General features: G+C 40.7%; 1 protein-coding gene across 5 annotated transcripts in view; it reads right to left on the reverse strand.

Moving 5' to 3' along the window:
- The window catches only part of ehbp1 (EH domain binding protein 1), a 133,016-nt gene that overhangs the window by 68,740 nt on the left and 45,771 nt on the right, over positions 1-18,505 (reverse strand). For 4 of the 5 annotated variants that reach the window (XM_069180030.1, XM_006638608.3, XM_015362910.2 and 1 more), the window contains exons 6-11: positions 8,865-9,046; positions 7,025-7,164; positions 4,952-5,053; positions 3,854-3,976; positions 3,295-3,568; positions 734-926 (exon numbers count right to left, since the gene is read on the reverse strand). In XM_069180030.1, the coding sequence (XP_069036131.1) occupies positions 734-926; positions 3,295-3,568; positions 3,854-3,976; positions 4,952-5,053; positions 7,025-7,164; positions 8,865-9,046 (1,014 nt within the window). The remainder of the gene's footprint in view (positions 1-733; positions 927-3,294; positions 3,569-3,853; positions 3,977-4,951; positions 5,054-7,024; positions 7,165-8,864; positions 9,047-18,505) is intronic. The other variant, XM_015362911.2, reaches the window with a different exon arrangement.

The following is an 18,505-nucleotide window of genomic DNA, read 5'->3' on the forward strand; positions in this document are numbered from 1 at the left end:
TCAAACATGGCTGAAGAACGCTGTGGTAATCCTCAAAAACGGAGTGTCTGCGCTATCTCATAGATGCTCAATGTATGTGAAAAGGCTTTCAACCAATATGACAGCTATTCTGTATGTATTTACAGGGAAATCTCTACAGTTTATACAGGAAAACGACAAAACATGACTTCTCAGTTGGCTTAAATTAGCGATTTTTTTTTATGCCGCTTTCCAAAACACACACCACCAAGCATGATTTCAGTCATAGGTTTCTCCTCCTGGCAACCGATTACACGCCAGTGAATCATGATAATTAAATGTATTTAGAACTTGGAGGGCATCTCATCTGCGGTCACACACAAGTGCAGCTGGGTGATAAACCCCTTAAAATAATTAAATACGAGGTAAATTATTTTTTTTTTTAAAAGAGAGAAAGAAAAAAAATACAGCCAAGAGGAAAAGCCTCTCTCCTCATTACCTCACTGCGCCTTAGCTCACTACACTACTGAAAGAGAGCTACGACTCTGCCTACACTAAGCCTGGAGATCTCTCTCATTCCATGTGCGCGAATCAGTCATTTAATAAAATACATTTTAGTTGCAAGCGCAATGCTGTCCCTAAAACCATCAATATATAGGTAAGCCTTTCCCCCCAAAAATAAAAAAAAAACTTTTTTTACACTGATTTAAATATGCTTGTGTCTTGTATTGTACTGTCAGTGTGCGGTCATTGACATCGGTGCCGAGCGCCTCACCTTTGGGGAAGGCCGTGGCGCCTCCTTCGCTGCAGGAGCAGGGAAAGCGGCAGACCTCCCGGCGACCGTCTCTGCCGTGCTGGCAGGAGGCGAGGGCGCCCTCCTCTTCTTGGCCCTCTCGGGTTCACCGTCGGCTGGGGGGAGCAGCAGGCCGCTCGGCGACAGTGCCTTGGGCTCGTAGAAGGGATTGGACCTGTGGGATCGAAGCGACTGTGCTGTTCATTTCCACCCTTCCACCCTGCGTGCCAGGGCCGAGAGATGGTCAAGCCAAGGACCCTGACAGACGCCAATAACAGTGCAAAACAAAAAAAAACATCTCAAATAACGACAAAACAATCCACCTGTAATTCCCAGTAAGTGGAATAATGAAGCATTGAGCCTTGAGTCAGATGGACTATAGCAACTAAATCTTTTTAGCATGAAGCAGATACAATTAAGTACTTGATTCAGGTTGATTATTAATTTAAAATCCTGAAAGGCACTGTCCAAGTCAATTCGGGGGACAGCATCATACTAAGGTACAGGGGTACAAGTGGAGGATTGTGGGATTGGCGAACCAACTCCCAAGTGACTGAAACACCGCCAGTCTCAAAGCATATGCAGCTAATGTTTCACTCAAATGAACTTATGTTTGCAATTATGTTACTGAAGAAAAGAAAAACAATGTTGTGTGGTTCAAAATAATTGAAGATGTCAATAATTGTAGAACTGAAGAGAAAGTTGACATGCCTACAAGGAGCTACTTTCCAAAGAGCAATAGCAATAGTTGTAGAAGTGATTGTTTTAAGTTTTTATATCACTGGCATTCAGCGAATAGTATTTCCTCTTTTCAATGTTTATTTTTTATCGCGCAACATGGTTTTAACCTTTCTTTTTCACAATTATGTTTCCCAGTTGAAAACACTAGAATTCTGCTTAATATGTAGCTACTGTAGGTGAGCAGCTTCTCACAGATGCAGTGATAAGGTCATCAATCCCTCACCTACAATCTACAGGTGATGCTGATCACCAATCTCAAAGCCCATATAACGTGCTTTACAGTGCTACAGTTTACCAATTGATATACATATACACCCATTCCTTAGTTTACAAATGTAATTCATTTCTCAAAAACTGTTCACCACCAGAAAGAGAAGTTTCACACAAGGAAAATTAAATTCCCATTATTTGACATGTAAATACAAACGACTTGCCTCCTACAGAAAACACCCCTGTATTACTTATTGTTATCTTCAGAGTAGTGAATCGTCAAAATAAGGGCACTACTGTATTGCATGTTTAGGATAATTAGCCAATTTAGTACAACAGTTAACAAGACAAAATGTATTAAAATTGTGAACTGTTGAACATATGACAGCACAACAAATTTCAATGCAAACATCTTTCAACTGCATGGCTTTTTCAATCCTTGAGGTTTACATAGTGGGGAAAAAAACATACAATACTGACAGGTTAATCAGTACATTTACTGATTTAGCATCTAGTCAAGACAGAATGATCACCAAATTGCATTTTAATCACCCATAGCAAATTAGTTTGACACCCCTGTGCTGACATGACATGACATGTTTCTAGTGCCACCGGGTGGCTGCATATTGTAAATGCAGCAAGACCCAAAGGGACCACACCTAAACAACAACAAGCTGCCATAAGCAAAACCTTGACCCTGTCACTGAATCTACAAGAGTAACGTCAGGAATGGAAACTTAAAACTCAGTCACAAAAAAAAAAATTGCGTTCAATTTGTTTTGCCATCAACAGATAAGAAATTACAAAGTTCCAGAATGACTATATTGCAATTGATCCATATAATGGCTGGCTTGGTAACTACGGGCCAGGTGCTTAGGGTCAGCTGTCATTGACCCCATCTCTCCTGCCGTACCAAGACACTTGACAAGGAAACAAACAGGCAGATCGTATCAATGCACAGCTTGTCTCGGTGGTCAGGCCCACCTCCTTGGCGGATCTGTCACTCAGTGTCTTTGACAAAAGGGAAAGAAAGCAAGAAAGCATATCTAGGTACCCGGGTGAAAGATAAGGTTAAAGGTACATAGGCCTAACCTGCCAGAAGGAATAAGGACCACAGAGGCGTGTTCAGTGCGTTGCCGGAGAAACACATTAAACAAAACTAAAGTAACTGAAAGAGTAGTCAAAATAAAAGTTTAAAGAGAACATCCTTCACGCACAATGTGCAAAAGAAAACAGAAACACTGACAATTTAGGGCTGCCAGCAGAATGCTTCACAAGTCATTTCCAACTTCATGGCAGGTTTGATAAACTATACATAAAGACTGTAAGAGCGCAGAGACAGAGGGAAAGGGGCGAATGGGCAGATTAAGTTAAACAACACTGTGAACAAGTGCCTCTGTGTTCTCATGGCCTGTCGGGCCACCCCTCCGTGAGGTGACCTCTTGCAGATCTGTGTGAAGTAATGAATGTGCTATGGACCAGGCCACGACAGCCTGCTGTCAACACACCCCATGGACCGCAAGACAGCACATATATTGAAACAGGATACGAGAGGAAAAGATTCACATACTTTTTTTAAATTTTAAACTTACTCATCCAGTTCCTCGTCCTCATTTTTAGAGGTATCTGCATACAGGTATTTGCTCATATCCACCGGGCGCACATTCTTCCTCTTGGAGAACTTAGGAGGAGACGGTTCCATCTTTGTGTCCCTGACTGGTTCTGGTTCTGGCTCCGGTTCCGGCTCGTCAAACGGATTGCTGTACTGCAGAGTTTCAGCCCCCACCTCATCAAAGGGGTTTGAGGAGTCAGGACTGGAGAACAGCTCTTCTTTCTTTTGTTGAGTAACTGTAATTTTGGGTGGCTCTGTAGTAAACAAATCACAAATTGCAAGAAAAAGAACTTCACAGCAAAGTGATTTGCATTTCAAGACTTTTAAAGCCTAGCAAAATATTAAAAACAATCAAAATACAAGTTAAAAGGTATACAGTAGTTTGTGGTCAGAGCAAAAAATTATGAGAAGAACAGGGGTAATTTTAATTGCAATCTCTGATCACAACACTTACACCATGTATCCAAATTGGTCAACAGTGAACTCAGGTGAAGGCGTTTGCGCTTTAGGAAAATTAAATCATGAAATCATTCCATTACCTTCGTCATCAGGTTCCCCAAATGGATTTAACTCGGTGTCGTCTGAATCGCCAAATGGGTTTGCGCTCATGTTAGAAACGTCTTGATCATCGTGTTCCAGGAAGTTAAGTTTACTGATGAGCTCTGCGAGAAGCCCAGTCAAAAAAAAACAAAAAAAGTTAATACTGCTGGCAAAGTGATGGGGATCTGCCTGAAAGCATGGCTCCTTCACAACGCAATGGACAAGAAAGAATGAAATCTGCACTTTGGAGTGAACCACTAATAGGAAATATTTTTTCTTCGACAATATTCCTGTACGATTTCCTTCACTGACATTTTAGCTCCTGATTCTGTTACACTGTAGAGGCGGACAGAAGTACAGATTCCAATACCACTGCCTTGTACAGCACAGTGTTACATGCTTGTTTATGCTCCCTTGCTGAGTGTCAGAAAACACATTGGATTAATGATAAGGTGTCATTTGAATGGATAAGGACAGTCACATTCTTTCTGACACAAGGCTTCAAATGTGTCCATATTTGGACATCAGAGCTTCAAAATGGTACACTGTTTGCAAACAGCCTGAACACACAGTGCTTGTGCTATTTATTTTTATTAATAAGAAAGGTACACCATTTTTGATTTTTATGAACACAAACTGTCAACTCTGGCTCTTACATACGGGGAAAAAATCCCATCTCCAGTTTTACCTTTAAGCTTAATATTCTGGAAAGCCTCGATGTATCTAGCTCATACTTCTGTTAAAATTGGTCATAATGTTAATAACCGTAATGTCCAGTTACCATCCAATTAAACAGAATATTTAATAACACTCTTAAACAATAAGAAAAACTTCAGAAAGTTTTCTAAAGGTTGAAAAAGATGTATTCAGGGCCAGGATGGCCTTTTTTTCCCATGTATTTCCACTTCCCCTGTATTTTGTGAGGAGGCAGCGTTTGTTCTTTATGGTTCACATCAAATTGCAGAAAGCCAAACAGAGGGAGACAGAAAACCAACGAAGATTATCTGACAACAAATGGACAAATCGAGTCAGGCACCACAACCACAACACTACAGGAATGGCAGAAGACAGAAGAAGGAAGATGAAAGCTATTAGACCTTCAGAAGAACTGGCTGACTTAGCAGGTTTATTTGCTTGCTTTACGTAGTCATCTGGGTCTTCATCTAAGCTGCTGAGGGCATTCAACTGGTTTACTATTTCTGTAAACAGAAGCCAGTCAGGAAAACATTAAGCAAACTGGACACAGAAAGAAAGGCTACAGAGGCAGATAGCGAAGAAAAATAAATCTGTCTGGTCATGCCTGCATTTGAGATGTTTTTCTTCTTTTTGCAGTTTGCAATTTGTACAGCAGAATGTCGTTAGCTGTGTATGATGTGTATGATGCCTCTCAAGCTCTGTCAAACTGCCATGAGCACTGGACAATCACAACCACACCCCAAGGTGAAATCTATTCTTCCCACACAAAGGTAATGTACTAGGACAAAAAAAAAAAGAAAAGAGCCCAACTGGCTACACCAGCCATGGGCAATGAAAAGAAATTGATAGTTCTGGCCATTTGCTTAAATTTACATGACCCATCCATTCTGCATTCGTCATTGGCAAGCGGTCCTCTATGCTGATTAGGTTGCCTGGAACATGCATGAAGCACTGTATCGAGATTGCATGCATTACTCTAAGAAAACTGGGTAGGCCAAGCAAATTCCCAACATAAATTAGCCTCTTGGTGTTGAGGAGATGCAAACTTAAAAGCGCAACTTGGATCAGAAGAGCAAAAGGGAGAAGGAAAAAGAAACAGGTGAAAGAAAGCAGAAAGCCAGCTATGTCACACTGAAACAAAACATAAATAAAGCCAAGACATAAATAAACTCAACATAACGGCAAATCAAGCACTGAAAAAAAAAATTAAAACAATCCAGCTTATACACTCTCCAAGATCCAGTTTCCATGTAATGCAGGAATTACGTTAGGATGTTCTGTGCATGTGAACAGACTGTGTTATCAGCACATAAATGGCTGCTTGCATCAGTGAAATATTTTTAATGCCTTTCTTGCCAGAGAGCATAATACAGAAACTAAGCAAAAATATAAACGTAGGAGCTATACAACTCTATATAACCACTCTAATACACCATTTTAAATTAAGGCCTAGTTATATTAATGAGAAGATAACAGGTGCTACTCGTTTGTGTTCATTCATTAAAAAAACAGGCTTTTGGAATAATATATCATGAGGCTCTAACAGGTGATAGGCTGCTTAATCTTGTGTTTGCAAATGCAGTGCAAGACAGCCAGAGGGCTGTGTGGCTGCATTTTCCTGAGTGCTCGGTACAGCTGCCATGGAGTGCTTGGGCCTGCTGGGCACTGGTCCTCAGCGGTTAGCACTGTGCGCTGTGAAGGAAAAGAGAGCCAGGGATCGTTTCCGCTCCACAGGTGACCTTTGGCAAGCTCCTTCACCTGCTTGTGCCTAGTTCTCAAACCACTGGAAAAAAAAGGATTACAAGCAGGGCTCCACCAGCTAGCCAGTGTGCCATCTCAGCTGGGGTGCTTCTGGGGAAAGGTTTTGGGGAAAAGGATAAAAAATAAATAAAAACAACTAAACAAAAACTCCTCTTTTCTGGGAAACAATAGCCCTCAAAGGCATACGCACAGAATTGTGACAACACTTTGCCCCGTGAATAAAAACAATATCCTCTGAGATAAACGTTGTGCTCCTGTATTTATACATCACAGGGTCAGCTCATGTCTGGTGGCCTGAAAGGGTTTGGAACGCAACTCTTTCCATCATGGACTTTCCAAACCACAACTACCTCGGCGACCCTGAGGACAAACACTTCAGGGAGAGGTGACTCCAGGATCTCTCGCCCCTGACCGACTGTCGGGCCAGAAGGTGGGATCTCAGCAGCTGCAGCTTTGGCAAGGGTCTAGCAAGACTGCCCCCAACCTCAAGCCCTCTGGGACCTTGAGCTCTGTCAAACTGCTCATCTTTAGCCTATTAAGGCTGAAAGCCCACTGCAAAAAAAAAAGGGAAGCCAATTAAACACCTACAGAAGGGCGTCCTTTTTCGGAATGGACATCTGGCCTTCAGAGGTTAAAGTCAAGTCAGGGTAGTTCTTTTTTCCCTTTGTAACTGAATCTCTTTTCCCCTGCTAAATGGGTTTCAAGTGCCCCACCTGTAATCTTTGCTGCCTTTTCGTCTTGGTTCACTCTGTTTTCTTCGTCCTCCTCATTCTCCTCTTCAAAGTCGTCCAGATTGCCGATGTCAGCCTGCTTCATGCTCATCAGGCTGGCCAGGCTCTGCATGTCTTCATCCCTGGGACACAAACCAAACAGCACGAGCTTCTGTCATTGCCAGGGCCCTGACGGAACCAAGCCGCAGCCTGAATTCTGCCCTAGTAGAAGGACTCTCAATAAACCTTTAATACCCTGTTATTAATTCCACTCCTTACTGGGTTTTAGCAGCAACGCATACACCCACAACTGTATGTCTAATGACAACATTAAAAAAAGGGTTGTGTGACCAAGTGACAATACTAGACCGTTTTTCAGCCTCAGTTTTATTTTTGCATGCGTGTATCTCATAGACGCCTCACAAAATCAAATCGGGAATACATTTGGCACTGGAGGGACATTCCACTCTGAGCAAACGTCCTTCATGCTTTGTACTCGAGGTCCTTCATGGCACACAAACCAGCAGCACGTGTATTACAGTGGAAGTGCAGGTAAGCAGGAGATAACATGAGAGGATTTACAATCAGACCTTACGGTTCCCTCTCACTCCCTCACCCTTGCCCTGTCTCTCTCTCGTGTTGAATTTGCAATTAGCAACTCCCAGAGACGTCAGAGGCAACTGACAGATCGCATGGAGAGTTTTCGGACTTCTGGATGAACTATTAGAAAAGCTACAGTAAAATATTACGTCAACTGTTTTGTGGTATATTCCAGGACTAGTAAGGCTCTTGGTTATTTTGCTAAAATTCTTAAATGAAGGACGTTAGAATACAATTTGCCTTGAAAGTATAACATTTGTGCTTCCATACTGTGGGCCTCCTAGTTGAGGGGTGGTTTGCACTTCTGCCTCACAGCTCCAGGTTGCTGGCTGGATTCGTGCTGGGACATTAGTCTGTGTGGAGTCTGCATGCTATCCCTGTGTCTGTGCAGGGCTTTGGTAGGGAGGAGGAGGGGGGGTTTGGTAGGCACTGGCCATGGGATCATAAGACTATATGAAAAAGAACCAGATGAGTTCAAAGGGGGTATGCATAAAGATAGCAATTAATTACTAGAAATCCATTGACATGAATGTCTTAAGAAAAAAAACAAAAAGAAAAACAGGACTAGTGCGGATAATGAATTAAATCATCACTACGGGTTAAAGTTTTTTCTTCCATAGGTGAACATCCCTAAGCCAGGTACCTACAACAGAAAAGAACACACTGTAGGTCTATAAAAAAAACAGATCAATCCTAAATTAATCATTTCTACTAATTTGATGTAACAACACTAAAAACAACAAATTGCTGCAGATAATAAAGGTATTGTTGTGTTTTTTTACTATAATCTTTAACAGGTTAAAATCGGCCTCGAGGGTTTTTTTTGCCGTGGGACAGGATTTCATTTCCCGAAAAAAAACAAAAAAAAACCCAGCGCCTGAGCCAAAGAGAACAGAACCTCTCGTGTTACTATCTCAGTCGCCAAGCCCTCTGACAAACTGACAGCACCGTGTTCTCAAGATGTTAATCTAGAGACAGGCGAACCCGAGTCGCCGGGAGTGGGTGACATTCAGCGCGCAGCCCAGGCCGGGACAGTGAAACAAGTCACTTTCACTCCGAGGGACAAGGAGGAGGAATGCTGGGAATGTGCCGGTTGTCAATAGGAGCCGTCCAGCCGCTGTCACTAAGAGAACAGCGAAAGTGCCATTTTGTACTGCAATCACTCTCTGACTGCGTGCACTTGGGATGCTCAAGCTAATTAAAGATGCTTTGGAAAGCGGGAATCTTTGGGGAATAAACTTACGTGGCTTTGCCCTCCCGCAGGAAGATGCAGGACAAAGAGAACTGCAGCGTGGCGGATACCACTTTCTTAGACAAAGGCTTGAATCTCAGCTTCACATCGGTCTGTGTTGGCATCGGGCTGGCATACTGCTTCATGTTGATACTGCTGGTAGCCAGGGCTTTTCGACGCCCAGAAGGAGATTCCTGGGGAAGAGAGGTGGGGAGGGGAGGGAGGCAGAAGGGAGGGGAAAATCAATTTACATTTCACCTCAAATCCCACCTTGTCAAGTCATACAACAAACCGGATTTCTTCTCAGTGAAAACATTCAGGCAAAAAAGCTCACCATTTCTAAAATCAAATATAACTAAAGCATTATCTAACCTCAGCTAAGCCTCTTTGTCAATATACTTTCCTGCAATACAAATATGCATTAGATTGTAACTGCCTGCAAAACATTCTGCTCCAAAGCTGTAAAGAGACAAAAGATTGCAAAACGCACAACTAAAGTGAACATGATGGGAAATCGAGGAACTCACAATATGCATTTCAATAATTAATTATTCTCTTTTTCTAACAACACGTTATAGAAATAAATTAGACCAAATCAAAAGGTTATAGAAAATAACAGGCAAGGAAATTAGTTTTTAAAGTATTTTAGCCCGGGATGTGGTCAAAGGAAATTTGTTTCCATGACAAATTGGGACAGCTGGAATGGGGATCAAAATAGGTATATTTCAAATTCTTCAAGCAGGAAAAGTATCAATTGGTACCTAGAGTGGGAGACGCCATGTGAAAAAAGTAAGGTCATTTTAAACGAAGACAAACTGCTAATTAAAACAAGCCTCCCATTCAAATGGAGATCAACTTGATCTCAAGCACTTGATGAAGACATCTTCAAACTGATGTTTTTAACCCAGTTAAATGAAGACATACCAGAAACCTCATTAAAAACGCTCAAAACATTCTTCATCTGACAAGGCTAACCTTGTGTTGTGACTTTCTGAACACAGTCACTTATGTTCTCCTTTGAAACAGGGTGAATACTTTCAAAAAGATTTTTTAATTACCGGTGGGAATTATTCAAGTAGTTGCTCTTGTAGTGTTTTAACCCTGTGCAGTTCTCACAAAGAAGGAAAAGAAAGAAAACGAGAGCTCCTGCTGTCATTTGGGAAAAAGCCGAAACCGAAAATAACTGAACATTTAAGATTGCTTTTTTATCCCAATAAAGTGACAGAGGTGGGCACCAAGCACAAATGTAACTATAGGAACAATCCTAACAGAAAAAAAGACATTCAAATTACCATATACATGTTCCATATGTAGCTCATTCAAACTGCTGTTTCGCTGATAATTAAGGAAGAAAGAATAAAAGTACCATCATGGAAAAGAAAATCTCTACAAGCCCCAAATCTAAAATAAAAAAAAGTTAATTTTGAAAACAGATGGGAACACTTTGGGTGACTGACTTTTATTACAGTATTTTATAATTGTAAAATAATAAAATACAAATCAAATGAATACTTCAAGAACTACTATACCAGTGATAATCACCGGTAGCTGTCAATTTCTGTGATCTCAGTCTATGGAGTTTTGGTTTAATGTTACCTCAAGAATAAATACCAGTTCTTAATTCAGGACAAATTTGTTCTCACTTTAAAACACTTTGCCAATACATATATTGTCTGTTCCGGGCAGCTGGGTGGTCCTTGTCTCAGTGTTCTTCCAGCCTCTACCACTGTCCCACATTTGTGAAATAAATCTTGAAAATGTATAAATGTATAAATACAAAAGACAAGGTTCAGATTGTTTTAAACTGAAGATGAATTCAGTAAACTGGCAAAAAATACAGTACACTGACAAAAAAAACTTCCACACAAAGGATGTGCAAATGAAACATTCATTTACAGTTGTATTAAAAAAAACAACAAAATTGTCAACTTTCACATTCAATAAAACAATTAACAACCATGTACCATTAAGGAAAAAAAATGTAGAGTTACTTAGAAGGTTTTGAAATAAATAGCACTGAAAAGGCTCACTGGGAGTCAAAGCACTGTAAATAACAGTATGACTCAAAGTAATGCATTTTCTACATCATTCTCTCTCCACAACCAACAGTCTCCCCTTCACAGTTTACATGAAATGGATAAATATTAACAATCCTTTAGGTTAAAATGCCAACTATTATGACAACTATGTACTCATCTTACATGAATGCAACTGTTTTTATTTGTGCGATAACCCAGAACACATCCACCTGTTTGCAAGCATTCGTAGGTAAAATGAGTTTTTAATTTCTTAGTTTGGATTATGTGGCACCTTTCAAGAATGTAACTACAGTGTAAATTGAGAAATACCTGTATTTGATGACGCAAGTCCTTGCCAGTTCAGTTTATATACCTGCAGAGCAACATTTTCCTGACAAAGGAGGAGTGACGACCAGGCCTGTCTGACCATCGATTGCAAACGTCAGAACTATTAAGCCAGTTCAGCTCTCACGTAGAAACTACACAGTAAATGTGTTGTTCAAGAGGAAATGCTTCAATGCAGAATGATGAACTATATCCCAAAGTTCCTGTGCCATTTACAGGAAATTGATGCAGTTAGTTCACCTGTACTGCTGGGTTCGGTTACAGGCCACTTGTACACAATTATGGTGACCAGGGCTATGGACAACATATTACCCTGTTCCTGTTGGCAGGTTTACAATTGTCCTGCCTTATACAGTAGATGGGCATTCTTCTCTGTCTCACAAATGTCTGTTATACACCTGTACAGCTCTGCAGCCCCAGGACACTGAAATAGTTTTCAGGACACTCTACTTAAAGCGCTTTACAGGCAATGGAGACTCCCCTCCACCAACACTAATTTGTAGCCCCACCTGGATGATGCGACGGCAGCCATAGTGCGCCAGAACACTCCCCACACATCAGCCATCAGTGGGGAGGAGCACAGAGTAATGAAGCCAATTCATAGAATTCTAATACTATAACCATACAGCATAGTCTCAATGCTCACTGAGAAAGGATACTGCAACATCAAGATTTAGAAAACCTCCCAGACATGTGTACTGTAGGTGTAGCACAAAGTTTTTTTTGGCACTTAAATAAGGCTCTTTTATTAAATGTAAAGCCTATGATTAATTAAATGTTATGTGGCAATGCATCCTTCTCCAACCAATTCATAATAAATATGACCCAGAAGAAAGAGTTCTTTAGGGTCTTCTCATTCCAAAGATGTCAGGTTTATGGCTTGGGTTCATATTACTTTGATGTTTTTTTTCTTCTTCTGGAGGTCTTTATCTCTTATTGCTTATTCATTAATTAATATCATACAAAAATTCATAAAAAGTGTAAGGTTTAAAGAACACGCTACACAACATTTTCAAAAGTATTTCAAATTGTACATACTAATGGAGGAGCTTTTTAAAAAACTGTTACGATGGGACATAAGAATTGCAAGTGATTCAGGAAAGATCTGTGAAACACCCCTACCTGCACCTGACTAAGAATGTGGATTTCAAACCAAAATACATTTGCAGAGGAAAAAAGAATAAATTAAAATCTCTTTGTTAGATATCAAATACACAACTTCCAAATCCTACAGATGAAAAGCCACAAATGGAGAAAAGCAGCATCCCATAATCATAAAAATGGAAACTTCCATGTTTCTTTTTTCCAGAAATCAGACTTAATTAACACTATCTATGCATATTCTTAGGACACAAACAAAATATACAGATTATGTATAATAAATGTTTTAGGCAACATTTTGATTAATCATTCATGACTGAGATACACTAGCGATTTTGTTGCTTAAGCACTTAATCACCTCATTAGAGAGAGTTGATTGGGCACAGGTGATAAGCGATTTAACCCATTAAATGTCAAGTCTGGAGAATCTGAAGAAAGAAAAATACAGAGAGCAGCCAATGTGTCTGGCTTATCAAGAGAACAGCACCTTTGTGCCATCGAGGTCTTGGAGGTTGGAATAAGTCTCCTTAGGTGTGAAGATTGACACAGAAGTGCAGGCTGAGATGCTAACTGATGCGTGCAACGGGACAATCCATATGAAGTGGTAATCTGAGCTGGAGTGTCTAGGTGCTACAGACCTTCACTGATAGTGATTGATGGCGACCTGATCGAATGGCTGTACACTGGTGATGCCCTAGGACCTCTCTCGTTGCCCCCTCCTGTGGGCTCATCCCAACGTGACAACGTCAGCTATACAACATGCACACACCAGCGGCTCCCGAGGATGTGTACTGCCCATTGCTCGGTTAACAACAGCTTCCCTGACAGTAGAGACTGAGACAATTACACCTACATAGCCACCGACTACATCACCCTGTAACTCACAGCTGGCAACCCACTAAAGCTGCTGTAAGCAGGTGTGAGCCTGGTCTGTTCCTGGATGGGATACCTCCTGGGAAAAACTAAGGTTGCTGCTGGAAGAGGTGTTAGTGGGGCCAGCAGGGGGGTGCTCACCCTGCGGTCTGTGCCCAGTATGGTGACAGGAACACTATAATGTAAAAATGTGCCGTCCTTCGGATGAGACGTAAAACCGAGGTCCTGACTCTCCGTTGTCGTTAAAAAACCCAGGGCGTTTCTCGAAAAGAGTAGGGGTGTAACCCCAGCGTCCTGGTCAAACTTCCCATTGGCCTTTACCAACCATGGCCTCCTAATAATCCCCATCTACGAATGGCCTTCATCACTCTGTTCTCCTCCCCACTGATAGCTGGTGGGTGGGGAGTGTACTGGCACTCTATGGCTGCTGTCGCATCATCCAGGTGGGGTTGCACATTGGTGGTGGAGGGGAGCCCCCATTACTTGTAAAGCACTATGTGTGGTATCCTGAAAAGCACTGTATAAGTGTAAGCAATTATTATTATATACCAGACATGAGACCCCCTGAACTTTTGTGGGATGAGCTAGCATAATGTGTAGCATCTATGGCTCAGAGACCAGTGAACTGCTTGTCAAGGCTCTATGGAAGGAATAGGACAGATCACCACAAGACAGCATTTTCATCCTGGTGAATGCATCAGAGATGACCAGCTTGTATAGCTTCCAGCAGTAGTCATACATGCTACAACTAGGCTGTGATTTTCACAGTAGAGCCTCTGACAAACAGCATAAAGGACGTACTTTAATCCTGCACACACTACAAAAAGGATAAATTTATTCATAAATGTAAACGTTACAGTTATAAATAGAATGCTTCATTCATAATATAATCTTACCATACATGTTTGTGAGAAACTAATATATATATAAACTGTATAAACTGCAGCAGGGTGAGAGTCTAGTGCAGGGAACACCTCTCGCACTTGTGCTGGAAAAAGAACACAGGTCAAACTTGGTGAGGAGGTATTGAAAATCTCTATTTAAGATATCCAGTCCTCAGGTTGCCCCTGGACACAGACTCCCTACAAGAAACAAGAGACTCTTGGAAATTATAAAGCACAATAATGCTACATACAGTAGGATACATATGGAATTACTTTTTTTTTTAAAGACGTAAAACATTTTCACATATATAAAAATGTACATAATTCTAAATCTGAAAAACCCAAACAGTTTTTACAAATCTGTTACTGAAGGCCTTAAATAAAGACGCATTTTCCACATATCACATATCTATCATTTCTTAAGTCAGTGGTAGCAAGTGATTCAAGTGTTCTCCATGTGAAGTTTGCCATTCAAATTTAACTATTAAGATTTATCTTACAAATCAGATTCCTTGAAATAAGAACCACTTGAGGACATTAAATGCTTTTTAATTCGTAATATGCTGGTGTCAAATAGGTGCTGTTGAGTGTGCTATAACAGATTCCGCGTACCTGAAGTCATATTCCAGGCATGCCGAGTATAAGCGTTTAAAAAGCTCTGTCAATAAGCACTGATAAAAAAAAAGTATAAGATTCAAATATGCGCTTCCAAAGCACTTGACATTTCTGTTGACATTTGAGCCCAGTTGAATCAGTCAGAAATATAACATGTCATCCCTGCAGAATACCTTGTTCAAAACCCTTCTTATCACCGAGATTATGCAGTCATATTATACAGAACTAATAGTGCATGTAGATACCTTATGAATGAATTTCAAAATGCATCAAACACTTAAGAAGGATTTAGGTCCTCTCTGAAGAAATACTTAAGAATATGCAAATACCCTGAGAAGAATTAGGTTTAACAGATTTGACTAGCACAAACAATAAATGTGCTCTTTTCCCTGGTTGCTACTGTCAATCAGTGAATAAGATTAAGGTCCAAGGTTGTGACAATGTGTAAAATGAAAAAGCACAATAAGGCACTTTTAATTTATTACAGGGATATGACTATCAATATTCTGTTATTGTATCTTCAGCATTACTAAATACATTGCTGGGAGGCAAGCTTTAAGGGACGAGAATGGCAAGATGCTGCCCCCTACCAACCCAGCAGCTCAATTACAGGTCTGCCAAACAAGTAGTTATTTATTTTTGGGGGTGTTCGTGCAAAATTATGTTTATCACTGCAGCAGACATGCAATCACAGCCTCACAGGGTGAAGACATTTTTGCAAGGAAATTTATGGAAATACAAATGACATTGACGGAGAAAAAAATCTAGGCTTTAAGTAGCTAATTTAAATATATTTTATTAAAAGAGATTATAAATGCACAAAGACAGATTTGTTATTTTTATTATAATGGTGCATTAATATAGTATTTTTTTTATCGTACCAGTGCTTCTTTTACTGTTCCTCATGTGCTTCTATCAGACTGCCACATGGTGTAATATTTTGCCAGACTCAGTGATATCTAAGGTGGCATGTGATCAGAGCCAGGAGGAATACGCACACATGGCCTAAAGACTACACTGGGCATCCTTTACTATCACACATTAAGTTAAGGACTGCCAAGGAGTAATGGATTATTAATTTCATTCACAATTGAAAAGCAGGAGAGTGCCCCAGTCAACAATGTCTGACATTCACTGACATAATGTGCCATACAGACAAACACACACAAAAAAAAAAAGATGAGCACATGTGCAAACAAATACACACAACAAAAATGACTTGTATGAAAAAACAGAACTGCTAACAGTTAACCATTTCCACACCTGGATCTTCTTTAAACCCACCACCCCCACTGCAACCCATAGCAATTTCTAATGCACTGTACACCAGGGTCCCTTGAAACCCACCGTAGCTAATGCAGACTGTCATTAATCTCTACAAAGCCTGACGCAGTAAATTCAAGGCACTCTGCTGATTGATGAATCTTTCCTGCTCGGTTTGAGAAAACCTGCCACGGAAGCAGACAGAAATTAAAGGAGGGGGTTAGGTCGGAAGAGGATGGTGGTGTGTGTGTGGGGAGGGGAGGACAATAGTGTTATAGGTTTTCTGCCAGTTTCGCTATCTGATGCCCCTCTAAAGAAGCATGCCCACAGCCACAAGCACCCAACATGAGATTTTCATGAAAGCATTCCCTGAATACAGCCTACAAAACAACACCTCCATTCATTTCTAACCACAAACTTTCTTTCTGGCAAAATGACCTTCCACTGCACTGCACTCAAAGTGCGTCGCCTAATCTCAGGCTACCACAGCACCCCAGCCACGGCTATACAGCAGTGTTATCGTCACTGTCCGCAGGTTATTTCTGTGTTCCGCAGTGCAGAAGCAGTCCACAGAAATAACCGGACAATGGAATAGGTCAGCTATGAACTGTACGCAAGGGAAAAATTGTCCTGTAAGGGAGAACAAAAACATCCTAGGAGGAATCAGCCCTTGTGTCCAACACTGCATGCTCTGTGCCATGGGTAAGATGGAAAAACATACTATAAACCCCAGAGGCAGGCAAACATCTGAAAAATTAAAGAGAGTAAAATCTGTTTTTAGAATAAATGCTTCTCTGCTTAACAGGTGACCTTATTTTAAGAAGAATTAAAAAAAAACTCTTCAACCTTCTCTTTTGTGGTCTTCTATTTTTTAAATTAAGGAGGACAGAAAATAACACAAAGGAGATTTTTTTTTTAAATGCATGGCTGTTCCCTTCTGGAAGAACAGCTGTTCACAGCAGTAGCGCAGCCGCCAGGTCTATGGCTTTGGTGGGATTTTATTGAAAAATGCCAGCATGTCACTCCTTGGCACTGGTCTTGACCGACAAAGTGCTTTTTCTCTCTCTTATGACTATAATCAATAAGTTGTTGAGTTACGACTGTCAGACAGTTGCATACTCATTCACATTATAAAAAGTATTGAATATGCCTGGTGCCATATGGTCACTGCATTTGAGTTACATCTTGCTTTTGAATCACTGTGCATTTCTTTTAGGTGGGGCTTTAATACGCAGTCAAAAGGTCTGGACAGAGAAAGAAGCAACACAGCAATGAAGGGACAAACGGATTACATTTCAGCAACACTTGACTGCAGCTCCCCAGCCCCCAGGCGATCGCCCATCTCTGCGTCACAGCTCGAATCAGATCTACGTCGACAGTCTTCTAAAGAATCGACTAGTATCTTTGCGGACATTTGTAATTGCCAATTTATGAACATTGCTTGTACAGTTTCTCTGGAAATAGGCTCACTGGAATACAAAATTCTTTGGACTCGATCCATCTCCGAGTGGGGGAAAAAAAAAAACTCTTTTTTAGTTGATATGTTTGTGCTACATACAGCTGCTTCACCACTGCAGACCATGCACATGGCAAATTTATCTCAAGGAGAGCAAAACACTCTGGAGGACTCGTGTGAAATTTGAAAAAATTTCAAACTGATCACTTTCTCTTTCAATTGCTTGGATCGGAGGACAAAACAGCATCTTATCCCACTTGTATGACGTGCTTTCTGAGGTACTGCACTTCACTGCAAGGAGGAAGAAAAACATCCGCCCGCTTTATTGCAAACTGTATTTTACTTTGATTTCCAATAAATGTGCCCCTTTGCTTATTTTGTTTTTTTTTATTGCTAATAAGGCGATTTCCATGCGCACTAAATTAGACGGGCCTGTTTTCAAGCACAATACATGTGATGGTTATCAAACCATTAATTCCTTGCATTTATTTTGGTAGGGCTTTCAGCTCTCCTGGGCAGTTATGGTATTAGGGAAAACATTTAAGAATTAACATGAAAGGCTTTCAAAACGATTAGAGCAACTCATGTGTAAATAAAAAGAAAAGGTTTACAATGAAGCAGTATAATAAGCTGTCAAAATGTGCAGGGGGTGCCCTCACAAACGGGAATCTGCATAATGAAGTGTGCCAACGTAATTCCTTCAGATGATAAAGCTTTACAATGAGGCAAACAGAAATATTGTTCTATATATTAGATCACACTATACTCTGGGATACGTTTCAGCGTTAAGCTGCAAATCTCTCTTGCTGAGGATTTGTCCCCCTGAATGCTTTGTGCCTGGTAATATTTGCCAGATACAGTACATGCAGTATTGAGAGAGAGAGGAAATAATGCAGCAGTTAGTTTAAGACAGCAAGCTTGGGGCTTCATCGCTCAAGCTCAGTCAGTACCTAGTCTCGTTAACTTGTTTCAACGTGCCAGGAGAGGCTACAGGGCAGCATGGATTTCTGACTTATGCTACCACCAGAAATATCACAGAGAAAATACTGAATATTATTTTGCTAATATTTACAATATTTAACAAGGGGGTACAGCACT

The sequence above is a fragment of the Lepisosteus oculatus genome, chromosome 17 (genome assembly GCF_040954835.1).
Source record: "Lepisosteus oculatus isolate fLepOcu1 chromosome 17, fLepOcu1.hap2, whole genome shotgun sequence".
NCBI classification, from domain to species: domain Eukaryota; kingdom Metazoa; phylum Chordata; class Actinopteri; order Semionotiformes; family Lepisosteidae; genus Lepisosteus; species Lepisosteus oculatus.